Source organism: Lacerta agilis, chromosome 11 (genome assembly GCF_009819535.1).
Source record: "Lacerta agilis isolate rLacAgi1 chromosome 11, rLacAgi1.pri, whole genome shotgun sequence".
Taxonomy (NCBI): domain Eukaryota; kingdom Metazoa; phylum Chordata; class Lepidosauria; order Squamata; family Lacertidae; genus Lacerta; species Lacerta agilis.
Genome location: NC_046322.1, coordinates 15,448,020 through 15,467,564, shown reverse-complemented (window position 1 = coordinate 15,467,564; position 19,545 = coordinate 15,448,020). Strand labels below are relative to the sequence as shown.

Here is a 19,545-nt window from a genome sequence, read left to right as displayed (position 1 = left end):
TAAGATTTATGGTTCTGTTATTCTTCCTAGTGCTATTTAGGGTCAGATAGTATCCAACACAATTGTCACCTCCCAACAAATCCTGTACCACTGTTTGTACTGCCAGAACAACATAAAAAACCCAGCAGAGACAGGCAGTATCATGTTTGATAATACCATTTAATAAACTACCTGAAACACGTAGCTTTTCCTTAATATATTGGGCATCATGAAATCACTCAAGGGACCAAATTATTTAAAACTTTTGTTATATGTCTTCTGTTTCCCCCCATGATTGCTCTTACTTTAATTATTCCTTCCTGTTCCCATAACTTCCTAATTGGCTCTTTCTTGGTTGGTTTCTTTTTTACTCTTCCAATGTCTAGCATACAAAATCCCTGCTACAGTAAGTATATAAAGCAAGTTTGGAAAACCTTTGTTCCTCCAGATGTTGTTGAACAACAATTCCCATCATCTGGCCATCAATGAGAGACACTGTTATAGACTGCATAAGGTTGGGGAAGAAGAGAAGTAAGGAGAGAGAAAAAGAAAGAGAGAGAAGGTTGTAGTAGCAAACTTGTTCTTTTGCATAAATTGATAATTTGTTTTACAAAGGCTCTTTGCCAACAGGGTGTCATTCAATCTTTGTATTTCTAATTAAAAGTGAAAACATCTTACACATCCTATCCTCTTGCAAACAGCTGAAAGTCTCCCAAACAACTTCTAAACAGCTGGGGGCAATTAATTCAAATTAATCAGCTGCTGAGCTATTAATTGGGACCTAGCTGTTGGAAACACATCTCACCTGGGCTAGAAGACTCTTATTCCAAGCAGAATTGATTTACCATTAACCCCCTAGATTAGGGATGGAGAAACTTGACCTTTGAGGTATTGTTGAACTACAACTTCCCATAATCATTGGCCATACTAGCTGGAAGCTCAGCTGATGGCAGTTGCAGCCTTACAACCTGGGTCGTTGAATGAGAGCACCTGCCATTATCAACCTGCCCACATACAGCCTTACAATCTTAGAGGCCCTTCTGAGTGCTTTACATCACTTTTTCAACTGGCACTTTACAGCAGCTAGTGGGGTGGGGTGGGGTGGTGGGAACATGATTATTTCCTCAGCATTTATAAACCTAGTCTAAAATTTCTGCTGTGCTTTTTTAAACTGATTTATTATTATTGTAAAGTGTTTATTAGTTATTGCAATACTTGTAGGGAAGAGCAGTACAGATATTAAATAAAACGTAGGTGTTGGTTTGTGTGTGGGGTTTTGTTCTTATTGCTTTGATTTGCATCCTTATTGCACCCTGAAGGGCAACATAAGGCTGTTCTACCCTCCCCTGCTGGGGTTCACAAGTGGAGAGAATGCTTTTGCACTCACATTATGATTAGTGGGTTTCCCATAGACATTGTTTGGCCAGCCTGAAAAGGGGAAATTGGAATCTCCGCGAGGGGTCATCTATCCAACCCCTTTGCGATGCAGAAATCTCAACTGAAGTTTGCCCCATCCTCTGTGGATAGCTCTTCAGATATTTGAAGATGGCTATCATATCTCCTCTCAGTCTCCACTTTTCCAAGCTAAGCATGCCCAGACTCCTTCAAACATTGCTCATAAGGCTTGGTTTCCAGACCCTCGATCATTTGGCTGCCTTCTTCTGCACACGTTTTTCTTGTCAATATCCTTCATAATTTGTAGCGTCCAGAACTGGTCACAGTACTCCAGTGTGGTCTGACCAAGGCAGAAGGATCCAATCATTTCCCATTACAATTTAAAACTAACACGTTGCATCTGATTTTTTTTTGGGGGGGGGGGGGTTCCTGAAAATTTTATACCGTTGGACATAACTTTATCAACCATGCAACTTAAATTTGCATTATGAAAAACTAGATTCTGGTGCGACAGCACCACAGTTAATACAGCCAAACGCTCAGAGTTCCAGGCAAGGGGACGGGACGAGGAAATCACCTCTCCTTTTAACCTGTTCCGTGAGTCATTTGCTGATTGGGTAACGTATCTGTCGTTCAGCCCTCGGATTTTTTTATTTACCTAATAAATGTTGTGATTGGTCCCATGACACCTTTCCCCACCCCTTTTTACGGGAACGACCATTCCCTGCAAAGCGAGAGAGAAAGGGCGGGCGGGTAGGCGGGACCTCTGCCTGGGATCGACCTCCTGCCGGCCCAATGGCGGCGCAGATGGCTGGGAGGCGCCCGTGCATTAATAGGGCGGGGTGAGGGGGAGAGAGGCTCACGTGCGCCGCCGGGACTGTGGGCTCCTGCCGCTCGCTGCGATGGGAGGGATTAACTACGTGAGGCGAAGCAGGGCGGCGCTGGAGGACGACGACGACAACGCGGTGTCCTCCTGGGAGGAGCTGCCGACGCCGCCGCAGACGCCGCCCCCGCCCGCCGGCACCGGCCGGAGCCCTGGCAGCGCCGCCGGGAGTTCGCGGGGGCCAGACATGTTGGGCGCGGGGGGCGGCGCGGGGGCCAGGCCGGCCAAACCCTCCTTCGTCTCCTATATCAGCCCGGAGGTAGGTCGGGTACTGAGGGGACCAGCGAGGCGGTTGGTCTGAACAGGAAGGGAGGGCGCGCGCGCGCGCGGGTGGGGCTGGCTGCTGGCTGGCGGCGCGCGGGACGAGGAGGAGGGAGTTGGGACTCGGGGGGAGAAGGGGGCGAGGTGGGCCGGCTATCTACCTACACACACACACACACACACACACACACCTACACACACCTTGGGGGTGTCTGCTCCTGACAAAGTGCACTTTTAATAACACTATTACTATTTTTAATGCTTATTTTCCGTTATTATTATTTTCAATAGGCCTCCTTATTTATTCCACAAAAGCTTAGACCAGCGTTTGTTTCTCAAACTTGGGTCTCGAAACTATAGTAGATTAATCTTCAGGTCTCTTAGAGAAGAGTGCTTCCTCCGTGCGCTGCGAAGTTGGGTCGGTGGTCCCCGCTTTATTTGGGGAGTATCTTCTCCTCCTCACAAGTGAAGTTAAAAAAACAACAAACAGCCGTAGAACGATAGCGTTGGACGGGTTCCCCTCCCCCCCCAAGGGTCATTTAGCCCAACCCCCTGCAACGCAGGAATAGGCACGTGGCCCATTGGGGGATCGAACCCGCGACCGTGGCGTTATTAGCAAGGAGGACGTGGTTTCCGCAGAAGTGTAACCATGGTAAACCTTGTTTTCGTGAGGCCGCAAGATTTTTTGCTTTTAGGTTAACAATATATTGCTTTTTCCTGTTGTAGGTTAGTGTGCCTGCTGTGAAGTTCGGTCAGTGTGCGCTTTCACTCTCTCACCCCCCCCCCACTGTTTTGCGTTGAGGGGGGAAGGGTGGGGTAGTCACCAAGTGTGCAAGGAGGACAATTTGTCGCTTGTCTGGCGTCAGCGGTGCGGTGCTTCATACAGTGAAAGTCCCTGCCGCAGGAGCTTAAGAGCTTATTTTATGAGGAGTGGGGGGAGAAGGTTAACAGCCGTGGGAGGAGGAGAAAACAGGGAAAGAGAAGAATGAGGATAAATTTAGTTTTTGATAATGTTAATCAAGTTACTGGAGGTTTTGATATATATATATTTTTTTCCAAGCACTGCACAAAACCAAAAGCATTGAAACAGTGACATAATTACATCTTGATGTAGCTGGTCATGTCTATACTCATGTTGGTGTGTTTCCAACAAAAACAAGTGTATTCATCGAATAATAATGGGTTAAAAAATACACTGGGTTGGTGAAGTGCCCCTGTTGAAGCTTCACATTTAACCATTAGCCTGATACCAGCTTTCCTACTGTGGTCAAAGTAAGGCCCTCCCTAGCTAGGTGTTTACTCAGTACCAACAGGGACGTCTTAGCCATTGAGGCTACTGGCGCAAGGCGCCACGGCTTGAGGAGGGTGCCTGCGCCCTCCAGCCCCGCCGGTAGTGCTGCTCTCGCCCATCTCTTCTCGGGCTGCGGATGCAGGGAGGCCGTCAGCGAGCCTCCTGTTGGCGCTGCAGCCAGGGCTCCCTGGACAGCAGCACCGCGCCGCCGCTTCAGCCAAGCAGGCGGAGGCGGAGCACAGCTGGCAGCGTCCTCACCTGCCCCTCTGCGCCCTTTGGTTGCCTGCTGTGTCTGGCGCTGCCCGGCAGGGCGCCGGATTTACTTAAGATGGCCCTGAGTACCAAGCTCCACTGAGGTCACTGGAACCTACTTCCAGGTAAGGCTGCTTAAAGGGTTGTTGCCTTACTGTCCAAAGAATTTTGCTTTGCTGATACATAGAGGCTATAGAGTCCCTGTAATGTTTAGTTTTAAAAGATATCAGCCTTTATATACTTGAAATGAAAGAAGGTCAATTTTAAGTTTGTATTTTCTGAATGCTGCCAAAGTATGTCAGAACAGTATAACTTTTGTGAAGTGGTGTGACTAAAGCCTGCATGGGATAGTCTTGCATTTGTTCCTTAATGAATGTTTCCTGCCTTGCTCCCTCCAAGCTCCTTAAATTTGAGTTTGGTGCAGGCTAAAGTAGCATTGTGAGGAAAGGATCTCTATATGCGTGTTGTCCCGGTATATTGATTTGTAGTTACAGTAAAGCACCTGTTGCTGTGACAAAAGTTGGGGAAGGAAGCCTTGTATAATGCAAAGCACTCAGTGGGCTTTCTATTTCCGCTGTCGAGAGGAAGTCGGCCAGGCTTTGCCATCATTGTAAAAATATCTATTTTCTTTTTGCATAAGAGTTAATAGCAGCCATTGATTACTGTAAGGGGAATATATAGAAAAGGTGTGCACCTCTGATGGGAGTTAAATCTGCTCTCTGCCTGTGGTGACCTCTGCCATTACAAATCAAATCTATCTGCGTAACTGCATTCTGTACTAAAGTATGATTGCATGTGGGACAAAAAACCCACATGCAACCCCCCTTCCCCTTTTAAACAGTAGCTTGGTCAGAGATGGAAGGAGGTGGTGCTAAGTAGGTGTGGTTAGAGGGATAGGATTTCTGAATATTTTCACCTCACCTCACATCACTAGGTGTAAGGCAGTTACAGGTAGGTAGCCTTGTTGGTCTGCCATAGTCAAAACAAAATAAATAAAAAAATTCCTTCCAGTAGCACCTTAGAGACCAACTAAGTTTGTTCTTGGTGTGAGCTTTCGTGTGCATGCACACTTCTGTAAGGCAGGTGTAATTCTGTGGACCCCCTCTGAGAATTGCCTGGTTACAATTAGGCTTGAAAGAAGCTTTGTAGGCATTTTTCAAGCCTAATTGTGGCAAAGGGGGCTTTTTTGGGGGTAGGGAGGTGTGTTCCTTCTGCCAAAAATGTCACCTATGCTACAACTTGGCTTTAAAAAAGCCTTCTGTTGGCTACAATGTTCTTCCCCTGTTGCAATTAGGCTTTAAAATTCAAAAGAAGTCCCAGTCCCACCCCCATTATTGAAGGGAGATGCTCTTCCTGTTGTTGCAATGCCCTTGAGGATTTCTCAGGTTCCCAAATGTGCCCATTACCCCCAAAAGCTGATATTTGGAAGTGTATGACAGAGCCAATGAAGAATGGTGTGAGTGTGGAGTGTTGAAGTACGGCATTCCTGCTTTCTTTTAAATGCCTGAGGAGCTTATCATGAGGCAGACAGGTGGGCTGAGGGAGTTTAGTGGATTGAGAAGAGGTGGTTGTCTTTGGCTTGGGTATTGGAGGGCAGTTTGTCTTGTGGGAATGCTGTGATGGAAGAGGTGCTGCTTCACATCCCCCACATCTCCTGTTCATACATATCCTGCAGCAAACTATTAACTAAAGCATATGAAATCAAAGAGTAATAGGGGAATAGATAGTTTCAGATAATGCCTGCTGATGTAAGTGCACTGTAGGATTTTCCATCTCAGACAGAGGCTGTATGTGTTTGCTCAAAGACTCATGGCAAGGATATGATACAAATTTAGGTGCAATGTGTGGTAACTGCAAGCCTGAGACTTGTACATCTTCTAGATTACCTTTGTGAAGGGAGAATTGGGAGTTTTGTGCATATTGCTGCTTCCTGATTAGGCAGGCAGTGAGCCAACTGGTTTGACTCTATGCATAGGAAAACATTTGCACATTTTCTGGGTGAGAGAGTGTTAAGCGTGAGGTGGGTTTTAATAGGTAGGGGAGGATATATTCATTACAATTTATCCCTCCAGGCCCCCATATGTATGGGTTGAAGAGTTTTTAAAAGTCCCATCCTTAGCAGCGAAATTGAAGCATGTGGGAATTGGGCTGTAAAACCTTGTTTTGAGTAAGTCTAGCCATGAAGCTGGTTCTCCCTTTATTACCCCACTTAAAAAAGAATCAGACAACAACTTGTAAAGTAAGTGTAAGAATAAGATTTGTAATCATGCAAAGGCAACGGAAAAAAGTATGCAGGCAAAATAATTATATTTACAGTATAACCAGCCTCAGGCATGTACCTAAAGCTGGAGCAAGCTGAGGCATGACTGCATCCAATGCTGGTCAAAGGAATAGAGAGAAGAGAGAGGAAATACCGGTACCCCCTTCCTCTCTACAGAGCCCTCTCTACCATTGTATTTCTATGGTCTAAGTATTGCCTACAGCTCTGTGGTATTAGCCCCTTCTCATTTGTTAGGTTTGGCTGATAATCTTCCCACATTAAGCAGGTGCCAGTTATCTTGTATTCCAATTTAACAGCTAAGAATGACTTGTAACAGGTATGTAAAGTTCCATATGGTGTTGTTGTGTACCAAGTGTGGTGAAGCTGAATACAGTAATGGTCAGGAAAATATCCCTTGTTTCTTGCCAGAATACATTGAAAATTAGGGTGTAAATTATTCAACAGAAATAACTTTGCTTCATCGGTAAAGAAGCATGACTTCTGAACAGCATGATTGCAGAGTCTACAGTTATGGAAGATCTTGTAAGAAGCTACTTTTAAAAGAAATGGTGCCATGCTTCAAGTTTGACAGGGGGAAGAAAGCAGAAACAATGCTTTCTTTACTTGCCAAAGTAATGAAAGCAGATACTTGAACTTGCCCTTCAGGCCGGTTCCATACTGGTTCTACTTGTTTATAGTTTCATTCTGCTTTGGCGTTAACTGAATGACATTAAAAATGATTTGTATATCCCAAATTGTTATAAAAATACAATTATCATTGTGCAGCACTACTAACATTTGGTGTTTGATTTGTTGGTTAAAGTTATCTCCATGTTAATTTATACTGGAACAAAGACTAAATAGGAAACAAATTAGGATAAAGTTGCCTATTATCTAGTATATTGTCTTTTTTGGGGGTCAGGTCCTTCAGAGATAATTTGCACAAAAGTATCCTAAGCCTCAGATGAGCTCAAAGTTACCTTGGGGAAAAACTTTGATTTTCAGTTTTGTATGTACTGCAGGAAAAATTCCAAGGTTAAGTTGCATTCATTAAATGGGAGCAAGGTGGTGCTTGGGGGAAATCCCTGGGATAAGTACCAGTATGTTGTCAGACAACTCTTGTCAGGACACATTTTGTGTTAGTTTCTAATGGAGTTAACTGTGGAGCACTGCAAGCAATATGGCAGCTCCATTGACCTTGGGTACATTTTAAGATTACATACTACTTCCATGAAGGCACATACCTCCTGCTCTCATTTTATTTTCTCTACAATATTGATACCATTTTTTAGGCTGAGAGAGCGATCCTAGCCCAAGGCCATCCAGTGAGCTTTATGGTTGAGCAGACTACTCAACCCAGAGCTCCTTGTTCTAAGCCAAATACAGTGTAACTTGTTTTGTGAAATGTCTGTACAACCTTTCAAAGGAAATTTGCATTGCTTCTCTTAACTGTGTTCTCAACCTGTCTTAAGTTTCAGTTTTCAGTGCTTAAAATTGGGTTTAAGCTTCTTTATTTCATTGTCTTGGTAGGGATAACTCATTGGATAGTATGGATATAAACTTGGCCTGTCTCATTACTACGGCTAAGGAAACATGGATGTGTGATGGGATCACACGATTCCACTCTGTACAGCTTCAGTTTGCTCCCCCCACAACATTAATCATAGTTAAAAACAATGACATTACCAGGGATTACTGATAGCCAGGTTATATATTCAAGATAGTTTCCATTATTAACTAAACACCTGGTTGGCATTAACCAAGTGAAATGGTGGGTGAAAGGATATGTTTCATCAGTTTTGCATTTCTGGTGTTTTATAATTCTAGTTGCAGAAAGACCAGTTAAGCTTATGATAAAAGTACAGTGGTTTTGAACTTAGTGTTGTGTGTTGAATCTCAGCTACTTGTGAAGGAGTGTTTTTTCATCTATGAAAGATAAACTAAGTTTAGGGAATTGCACATCCCCTGGAGTAGATACTATTAACTGTAAACTCTCACATTTTCCCACAATAAACAGTTCACTGCTATGCATAGTTTAGTCTTTGCTGCATCTATATTTGGCTGATTTCCTGCTGCTTTGCAGCTTGGATAATGTCAAGGATTTTCTTCTTCTTCTTCTTCTTCTTCTCTTCTTCTTCTTCTTCTTCTTCTTTCTCCATGTACTGCCTGTCATGGTTTGTCTTGTATTCTATTTATGATCTCCAAGGAGAATGTCTATATTTATGTAGACAAAGCAGTAGCACCCCCTCCCCCAGGAATTATAGACTCCAGGCAACTCCAAGGTTTGCCGAAGAACTAAGCATCCTCAGCAAAAACTCTTAAAGGATATGAATGCTCCAAACATCCTAATAAGGAATATGCAAATTCTATGAGTACAGAATGCGAAGGCTCTTGAGGGGCAGGAGGGAAGGGGACACAGAAAACCAGGTTGGAGGGGGATACAAATTAGTGCATGGAAAAGAAGGAAGAGACTCTAACTATGAAGTATCAAGAAAAAATCTGTCTGCATAGGCCACTTCCTGCTTCATACTGAAGCTATTTTAAAATGTATCCAGGGGCAGAGGTGAGAGCTGCCCATAAAAATAATGGAAAAATCCAAGATTTTAAAGTAGCTTTGGGATTTGTTACCAGTGAGTTCACCCCAACCAAAATAACTCTGCAAGAGGTAGCCACAAAGAGCTCTGTTCCTTCTCTTTCTTCTTAATTAGAATGAAACCCTTTAAAATAAAATCCTACTACTATAAATTTCAAAGCATATAAAGTTTTTTATATTACGGGTTTGAAGAAGCTTTGGATAGGGGAGAGTGCTTTACAACAACCCTGCAGTATATCTTTGTAAGGATTGGTAAATGGTGAACCTTTAAATCTGCAATACATTTCTTTCTGCCTCTATTTGTTGTCTGTTTGGTACAGCCCAGAAGATGGGTAAATTGGATTTGCTAGTCAATTGTTAAATGCACTTGGAATAGCAGCTGTTTTCAGAAAAGGGAACTTGGAATCCAGGTGTATATTTATATATTTAAAGAATTTATGCACTTCCAAAAATGGATTACAGTTATCTGATCAAATATTCTGTTGCCTAATAGAATATGCATTCAGAGTTATTGTCTTTTTGTTGCCTGGCTTTTTTAATCAGCTCCTGACTATTGGGATGAATAACTCCACAGTGTGCAAAGCTGACTTACGAACATCTAGAGACTGCACACTCGCTCTTTATGCAGCTGCACATCTCAATATTGTGCAACTTATTGTTTAAGCTGTCCAACTCTGAATCATTTCAGTCTTAGCAACCTGCATCCTGTTTTTCTTTGAAGCTTTTACCAATGCACCTTTTAGTTCAGGGATTGAGAATATGTTAAAAGATTTAAGTGTTTTCAAATTGCATGTTTAATTTTCATGCTACATTTCATACCTGAAGAGTGTCTAAAATATTTTTGCCCCGTTCTTGAGCTTAGGCTGTTCGGTTACATTACTCAAGTCCTTGCCTCTAATCTTACTAGCTTATACAGTATATGCTTTTAACATGACATGCGTAAATTGACACTAGTAAACTTCTAGCTATACTTTTCTGGTACAGCTGCAGCTCTTCAAACAGATGAAACAATACTCTAGCTGACCCTACACAACTTTTTGCTCCCAGAGTTTAGCTGGGATTACTGTAACGTTTGAGTGAGATTTTGGCAGCCAAAATATTCAGGTGGGGAGTGCTGTTTCAGTGGCTATTCTGTTCATTTAATGTTTATTGGTATTGTGCCAACTTGCTGCTTAGTGCACATGATGCAGATGTCCTTGGTCAGTGTGAGACTTGGAATTTGACAAGAAGCTTTGAATACTGCAGAACCATTAAACAAAATAATAAGGAAAACAGTTTCCAAAATATTAAAATATATTAACTACTGTATATAGGTAACATTCAGAGTAATAGCCCCATGATTTCAGAAGGTAAATGAGAAATCATATTTAAGGGTTGTTACATCCTAGTTCCTTGCCCTTCCCTACTTTTTTTTATCTTGTCCAAGCTAATTTTCTGTGAAGTAGTTAAGTGTTGCATTTGGCCAAGAAGGAAATAAGATTTTCCACATCAGTCTACTGTTTTAGGTTCAACAGTAGACTGATGTTAATGTTGGCTTTTTTTCAGTATCAAGATAGTTTTCATCTTAGTAAAACAAGGTGAATTGCTAGTGAAAAATCAATATTTACCTTTTCTTTTAGGTAAGATACTAGAAATGGGTCACACTTTAATGGATTGCCACTAGCAATAAGGACATGAGTCCAGCTTGGACCAATGTTATCATGCATCATGTTTCCGATAGAGAATCCAGCATAGTACTTTTGGGAGAGGCTCAAGTAGGTCATTAAGTCAGTGGCCTTAGCTCGTTGTTTTCCCCTCCTTTTGCCTAAGCAACTAATACTGAGGCAGTATATTAGCTGAACTAATTTAAAACCCTCTGAAATTTTAGATTATTTATTAGATTATTTGCTTCCTTTAAGGAAGCAATTGGTAATGCAGTTGTCCTTATTGATGGAGCTATTAAAAAAGAAAGTAATCTTCTTTAATACTCCCCAACAACTTCAGGCAACTTTCTCGAAAATATTATAAATTCCAATAGCTAGGAAAAGCTTCCGGTATTTAGTCATAATATTTGTATAGCACATCTATTAACTGCTGCAAGAAAAACTATTGCCAGGACATGGAAATCATTACAATCAACTGGGCCAATGCTACAATGCAATTTGGCAAATGGCATTATTGAAAAAACTGACACAAATTAAAAAGTAGCAAGATGCCAAACCTTGGAGGTTTTTAAACAGGTTATAAACGGAAGTTGGATGGCCATCTGTCATGGATGCTTTAGCTGAGATTCTTGCATTGCTGGGGGTTGGGGTCCCTTCCAACTCTTAAGATTGTGTGAAATTTTATGCAGTCTGATGTGACTTTATTGATAACACACACAATATCATATTTTAATTTTTTCCTTCTCCTGCTTCCTATAATTTCTAATTGTTGTTGATACAAAATACATTCACTTATGGTCAGCAATCGAAGCAGTAAGTGCTACTATACATTTCATATCTGTCATAACTGTACTAATTTTGGTATATGTATACTTAGATGAACATTTCTGAATATATTAACAAAGTTGTGTGTGAGTGTTATTTTTCAGTAAATTTATGTAATCATTGCATGCCATAAGCACTAATATAAACAAAGATATATTTCAATGCAACCATGTCAAACAGTTCAAATATGAAAATGAATAAAAGCTATGTTAAAAAATTAATAAATACTGGAGCTGCTATGTTCTTGACATTTGCCTTACTTGCTAGGAAGTAAAGAACACTGTTGAGTGTTAACGGTCAATTTTTTATCTTGGCGCTAGTTTGTTTATGCAACAAACATGGATTGTGATATTCTCCTAGCTGAAACAGGTTGTGGAACAAGATCTGGACACTCCTGGCTTATTTGTTACTAGTGAAGCAGCAGCTGGGAATAGTGCTCCATGATGTAACTCAGTGTTTTTCAACCTCTTTTGGGCAAAGGCACACTTGTTTCATGAAAAAAATCACGAGGCACACCACCATTAGAAAATGTTAAAAAATTTAACTCTGTGCCTATATTGACTATATATAAAGTAATTCTCTTGAATAGGAATCAAATAAACACAAAGAAAGTATTTTATAATTACTTTTCAATTTTTCCCACGGCACACCAGGCAACATCTCGCGGCACACTAGTGAAAAACACTGATGTAACTAATGTGAAAGGAAGCAATCATAGCTGATTTTTCCCCAGTGGAGGAGAAAGCACAGATAGGTACCTGGAGAAGTAAAGGGCAGACTAATTAAAGTGCTAAGTTGTTTTTTAAGCCATTAGGAAAAGAGAGAATGCTGGCTAGCTGACACAGATCCTAAAATAACAGTTACATGTATACGGTATATTGATATAAAAATAACACAATGTATTTTGCTGTTTGAACCAGAAAAGTAAAGATACTGTTAATTATGAATAGCAATGTATTTGAGCCCTCAAAGTACAACATTCTTGTAGATGGTAGGTGTGGCCAGGAGTTGGGAAGAGGCAATGTGGTAATGGTATTCCTTTTTGAGTAGCTTGTGTAACTTAGGACAAGGGCAGGAGGACAGTGTGTTGCATTGAATTCTACAGCCTTGGAACCAAATGGGGGCAGACATTGAAGTTGTCTTTCAGCTAGAGTTTCAGTTTTAGTTAGAATATCCCAACAAAAATTAAACAGCTACTTTTGTCTGGCAAAATAGGAACTCAAATTCCTGCATAGTTTAAGTGACATTGCAATCAACAAGAGAATAATAGTTTTTTTGTTATCTTATAATAGCAACTTATACAGTTGCTTTCTTGTGTTTGTGTGTAAAGAAAATGTATGTAAAGAAAATCTGTGAACCCTTTGCTGGACTAGCTGCTTGCTTGGCCAATCTCTAGTTACAGTATAACTTTATTTGCCAAACAGTATGGTACTTTGAACCCTCCTAAAGCAATATATGTTGGAAAGCATTTGAAACAGAGCTTTTTTACTTCTGATTTGGACTAATGCAATGTCTTTTCTTCTAGGAGGTATATGTGAGGGAAGCCACAGGAAAGGAAGTACAGCCAAATTTGTTGCCAGGTAACATATAGACAATACTGTAGAATCTTAACAATGTTATAGACATAACCTGCCTAGAAGACCTGAGATAAAGGACACGCGTCAAGATTTGTCCGACTGCATTTTAATTCTTTTGTAGAATGCCTCCACAATTTCTATACCAGATGGTGAAAGTTGACAGTAACTATTAAGTTCACAGCAGTACTGTCTCTCTCAAAAACCTTCCCTTCTTAAGGGATGAGGAAGACTGGATCAGTGTTTACTTTGCTTCTAAGAGGAGCTGTGAGCCTTTGATGAATGATGTCATGGCTGGGAAAGTTTAAAGCTTTGTGGCTGAGAAAACTCCTGTGCCAATGCAAACTGTTGCCAATAAAGAACAGTCTGGAAGCTTTGCAGAATGGTTGGTAGTCTACAACAGAGGTTGCCACTGTTTTTGGACCCATGGACATATTTGGAATTGTGAGAAAGTGCCTTGGGCGTTGTCATAAAATGACTGCCATGGTAGACATGGCCATTTCCCATACACCCATGTTCAGCCTGTGTCTTCAGCTGCGCCAGCATGGGCTGGGTGACGGGAGCACCTTCTCCGACCTTCCGATCACAGCAATGCAGGAACAGCAACACAGCATTTCCAAGGAATAGGTCCTGGTGCTGTGGACTCACATTTGCTCATGTGAGCACCTCAAATGCAGCAGAGTAACAGAAACAAAGCTGTGGAGGTTTTGTAGCATACCTAATTTATTTCTACTGATTAAACAAAAGAACATAACAAACATGTACGAGAGAAACAGCTCTCATATTGCCATCCTCTGTCTAGACAGATCAAAGAAAAGTCCTGCAGTACCAAACATTCTTGTTTCATATAAGGCAAAGTCTCTTTGGCAAGATACAGGTAGGTAGCTGTGTTGGTCTGCCATAGTCAAAACAAAATTAAAAATTAAAAAATCTGAAGAAGTGTGCATACACACGAAAGCTCATACCAAGAACAAACTTAGTTGGTCTCTAAGGTGCTACTGGAAGGAATTTATTTATTTATTTATTTTGGCAAGATACAAACCCAGAGAGAGCGAGAGCGAGCAGAAACTCTGCTGAAGAGGTGCACACAATCAGAGAAAATGCAGATGTGACCTACCTTTTCATTTTTCTCTCTTGGGTTGCTTCACTCTCCTCCCCACCACCTCCTTGCATTGGGTCTGGCTGCTACTCCCACTTTTTTGTCATCTTCAGTGTTTTTACAAGGTGCTTTTCCTTCTCCCTGCTTGAAGTGGACTGAAGCAAGCACCTGAGTGGCTAATGCTCATAGAACTGAGAAAGAACGTGGGAAGGAGCAGCACACTGTGCACTTTCACTCCTCTCTGCTTTTCAAGGCTGAGGTAGGCAGGTGTGGTCCAGCTCTCAGCCTGGAGAAGTTCATAGTTCAACAAGCAAGAGTGTGACACCCTTCTCACTTCCCCATCTCTGAGTACTTCTCAAGGTTGTGATTATTCCCTTCCTACTTCAGAAGAGAGAAAAAGGTGGAGAAGGAGGAGGCCTTGTGTGTGCTGGAAGGTTATTGCACATGGTCACCACATTACTGCAATGTCCAAAAGAACCCCCACATGGCTGCTATAGGAAATGATTGCAGCATCTGAGCACAATTGCTACTTTGATATTGTAGGAGAAAGTAAACAAGGGTGGGGGAGAAGGAATAGCAACTTTATCTCTCAAAGATGTATAGAATGAAGACTACTGTCTTGTTCCTGTATGGTGAGTTGCATCTGCCAATATTCCCCTCTATGGAGCTATTAGGTGTAGGAACCCTGTTTTCTGGCATCTGGCCACCCTTGTGGGTAAAAAGTTTAGTGGGGTTGAAGGTGGGTCCCAAATGTGAAGGAAGTTGAAGACTCTGCCTGGCCATTCAGCTAAGGGTAGATATGGGTAACTTGTGGTCCTCCAGAAGTTAGACTACAACTCCCAGCACCCTGTGGTCAGGGCCACAGGTTCCTCATCTGGAGGGCTACAGGTAAATGAGTATGGGAAGGTAGTGGGAAATGGCTATATGTAGAACAAGTTTGCTTTATAGGCTCCAGGTGTTAATGGGCTTTAGCATCCTTCTGTTTCTGCAGTGCAGGTAACCTGCATTTCCTAGTCATGTAATACAGAGCATACTTAGAATATTGAAAGTGGATTTAATGAACAGTAGGAGCTCTGTAATTTAGACCAATAATACTACAGCAGTCGTTGATTTAAATATTTCGCATCTGTAATTCTTCAAGTTCTCTTTCCTGCAGTGAAGTTACATGTGACAACTTCATTTGTAATTTGTTAGAGAAGCTTTGTATTAAAGAACCTGAGTAGTTCACTACACTGTGCTAACATGTTTATTTCCATCAGGTGAACTGCTGCTTTGCGAGGGCCAATATGGTTTTGAGTACACACAAGATGATGGATCAAACCGTGGCACCTATGGGAAACTTATATGCACGAATTTCAAGATTTCATTCCTTGGATGAGAATCTGCTTTGGAGGATGATGTAAGGAATCTCAGTTAACCTTAAGCTATCTAGTGAGTGTATCCTCTTCACTTTATGGCGGCAGACTGCTATAGAGTGCATTTAGAGTCCAGTCTAGAAACTGCTGAAGCAAGAATGATAATAGCAGATCTCTAGTTTCCAGTAGTGATGTACTAGTTGAAATGATAAGGACACTCTGGGCTACAACTGCAACCTGAGAATCCAGGAATAGTTGATTTTAGCAGTGCCCCAAGACAATCTGACCTAATAAGGGTGATCAGATCCGGAATGAGTCTGTTGAGCTGCTCCCTCACCTAAAAAATAAAAAAATCATAATCCATATAAAACAGTTTAAGCATTCTCACTCTCATTCAGTCACTGATTGTAGGCACAGGTTCATGGACTTGACCTTGTTCACTGGAAAACGAGGAATGGAGCATGCTGTAATTGGAATATGTTGACTTACTCTGATATCACCTGGCACCTCTCCCAGCAGTTTAATGTAAATGCCAAATACCAGTGGGGTGGAGAATATTGAATCCCAAGGAATCCTACAGAATAACTTGCTTGAGAAGGAATAGTCTTCCAGTACCACCTTCTCAAGCCTACCTTCCAGTAAACAGAGCTATTACAAATAGTGTCCTGAATCTTGCAAGAAAGTCCAAGAGGATACTGTAGTGGCTGATGTTGAAAGCCACTGAGATGTCCAAGAGGATCAAGAGCAATACTCCCTGTCTTTCTCCTAGCAAAGATTGTTCTCCAGAGAGGCCCAAAGCTATACCTCAGAATTAGAGAGACCTGAAATGAGACAGGAGTTAGATATTTGCTTCATCCAACAGTGACCAGGGATGGCTGGCTGCCTGGCTCTGCATGCTATATTTGAATATTTCGCGAAACACCACTCTGGCCCATTTAGGTTGGAGTCTTAAGGTAGAGGTTTCCCTAAACATGTAGCTTTTAGAATACTGGAGGTAAAAATGAGGCTTAACAATTGTTTTCAAATATTAAATGTGTATCTAGTTCTTTAGGATGGACAAGTTGCTGGTGAACAATCAATTATCCACAGCTTCAAATCTGTAGCAATGTCAAAGCAGTCTCTGTAGTAAAGTGATTTGTTTTTAGGTAAGATTAGATAGTACATTGACAGGGATGTGACATTAAAATTAGGCATTTTTAAGCATCAGTGGAGAGTAATGGAGGTTTGTTGGCACTCTCGGAAGACTGAGGCTTTGAAATAGGAAAAGAAACTTCAAGACTCGTAGCCACAAGTGAGTTGATTAGACTGAGTGATAGTGACTGCCCCAAGGTCACACACTGAGCTTCATGGTTGAGAGTGAACCCTAGTCTTCCAGTCCTGTTATTATGAACATACCTTATACTTACAATACAGAGTAAATGAAAAGACTTGTTAAGGAACACACAAACATTTTTCTTTTTTCAGGAACATCAATTTAATAATAAAATCATTGGGGAAAATGACATCACTCTTCAGTGTGTGGACCAGCTTTATGGAGGTAGGCTGACAACTTCTTGTGACTATTTGGTGTCAACTAAACAACTTATTTCACTTGGTGATCCTAATCTAAAGTTCAGTTTTGTTGCCACTTGTTTGAGTTTTAATTTGTAAGTCTTATATAATATGTCAAGATCACGTGCTATGAGGCATGTGTTCCAACATATTTAACCTTCAAATAGGCTTGTTAGCAAGATAGTTTTCCATTCCTTATATCAGGATGAATGTGTTTCTTTTCAGCTCCTGTTATGGTCACTAATCTAGAATTATTGCTAGAATTGTTCACAATAGAGAAGGGGTAGATTTCCTTGTTCCCTGTTCTAACTCACTGCATAGAGAAATGTTAAAACTATTTTCCTCCCTTAAAGTTTATGATGAGAGAAAGAAACCCCTGAATGGTCAACTGAGAAAATACCCAGAGACGATGATAATCTACTGCAAAGATCTCAGAGTGTTTCACTTCTGCTTGCGATACACCAAGGAGGAAGAAGTAAAACGGGTAACTGTAGCCTCAATTCCCTTTTTTAGAACAAAAGCATTTGGGAGTAGCTATGACAAAACTTTCATGAATAGTGACTGTAAATGCCCGACAGAAAAGCTTAAAGTTATAATGTGGATGTGCAGCATCTTAATACACCCTTCTGAAAATTTCTCTCCTGTTGCTTTCATGAAACCTGGAAGCAAGTCAGAGTTGTGACATTTGAAAGCTGAGTTTGTGGTTTTCAAACAATGAGCAAGTACCCAAGGTTTGTTCTTTGTTTACTGCTTGTAGATGGTTTGTAATAAAGAAAAGCATGAATCTGGGTTCAGATGTTGGAGCAAGCCAGATTCTGGCTTGTTTTCCAGTGGCACAGGAGAATTGGGGAAAGGAGCACAGAGAGAAGTTTTCATGTTCAACTATTTTAACTACAAAATAAAAAATTCTTTCTAGTAGCACCTTAGAGACCAACTAAGAACAAACATAGTTGGTCTCTAAGGTGCTACTAGAAAGAATTTATTTTGTTTTGACTATGGCAGACCAACACGGCTACCCACCTGTATTTTAACTACAGTTTAATGTGATGTATGAACCAACCCAGTGGCTGGAATTGCTCAAAGATTTTATCCTTTGCAGCCAGAAATGAATAGAAATATTAAAATACTATTAAAAGAAATATGTAAATATAAAGAAAAACAGTAAAAGGAATATTCAGCTAGTGCTTTTATACCAATCCAGCAATGATACATTCATCACACACTGACAGATACTCTGTGTGGACATACGGGCAGTCTTGCTTCTAATGGCAGCAGTAAGCTTCTTTTATGTATTTGAATGAAAAATTGACACATTTAGAGAAAGCGGGAGCATCCCAAATTATTCACTCCGTAAAACTTAAAAACTTAATACTTCAGAATTGCCACTGGGGATTTAGAAATCACAAGAAAACGGCATGCAGTGTTTGCATGTTCTGTAATCACACAAAAGCCCTCAGGTGACTGGTTGTATCTATAATATGTACAGTTCCCAGTAGCATTAAAAGTGCAGTCTACATAATAGTGAAGCTTCTTTCCTTCACTTTGTCTGAACTGCTTTGACATCACAGCCTAGCCATTGTTCAGATGACGGGATAAAGAGCTGCATGCTTGCTCCATTTCTTTCCCCCAGCTCCTGGTTCATGGTGAACATAGCTTGCTTTTTTTGGATGGCCTTCCGGCAAACCAGGAAATAGAATGAAGAGGAGTTAGTGTTCATGCATGTAGCACCTCTTCAGAGGTGAGGCCATAGTTTGGCTGTGGCTCTGTTTATACATTGAGTGCAGAAGCTAGAATTACTTACGTCCTTTTTACATCTAGTGCTGAACATTGCAGAAGTGAATACCCTTAGTAATGGCACACAAATTGATATTGGCTTCATTTGTCCACCCATCCAAGATAATATAGCCTCGGCCTATGTCACATCATATAGTTCTATATTTGGTACATTGTTTATGGAGTTGGTCCCCTGCAGGGAGTTGTCCATACTCATGGGTGTATGGAGAACATTGCAATAGTATAAGGGTGTAGACTGCACTGCCTTTAAGTTTAAAAAGTGACCTTAATATAGCTTAAAAATGTGTGGGAGTTTGAACATTTAACTTCTCACAACTTTTCTCTCTTTGGAATGAAGGATACATCTTGAAAGGAATGGGTTCAGACCTCTCGTTACGCAGGAATGTGAAGAACATGTGACTTGCCCTTTTAAAAATTTCTCACACCCTCCTGTCAGTCATTGTCATAATGACATAGGGTGATTGACAAGTGGGTGGTTCCACTCAACTGTCAATGTTGGCCCATGGAGGTAGGGGGAGGTAGTAACTAAGCAGGATTAACCACCCTAAATTCTATCCTGCTTTCTGCAGGTATTAGCTGTGCTAGCAAGTTGCCCACTGGGAATTTGCATGCATAGTCAAGCCAAGGAGGATTGAAGTTTCCTGTCACCAGCTGATGCGTGGGGTTGTTAATGTTTTGCTTTTATGCCGTTGTACTGGACACGTCTCTAGCTGCACCACACCTAATGTTTCATATGACATCAGGTGTAGGGCAGATTAATGTGGTTTGGGGGAAATGGTCTGGTGAGCGA

The 19,545-nt window shown here is 41.2% G+C and overlaps 1 protein-coding gene across 1 annotated transcript in view; it reads left to right on the top strand.

Moving 5' to 3' along the window:
- Window positions 1-2,226: 2,226 nt before the first annotated feature.
- Window positions 2,227-19,545, top strand: part of MTMR12 (myotubularin related protein 12) — a 34,407-nt gene continuing 17,088 nt past the window's right edge. The window contains 5 exon segments of the mRNA XM_033163666.1: window positions 2,227-2,516; window positions 12,908-12,962; window positions 15,315-15,454; window positions 16,875-16,947; window positions 17,315-17,445. Coding sequence (XP_033019557.1) covers window positions 2,277-2,516; window positions 12,908-12,962; window positions 15,315-15,454; window positions 16,875-16,947; window positions 17,315-17,445 — 639 coding nt within the window. The 5' untranslated portion in view covers window positions 2,227-2,276.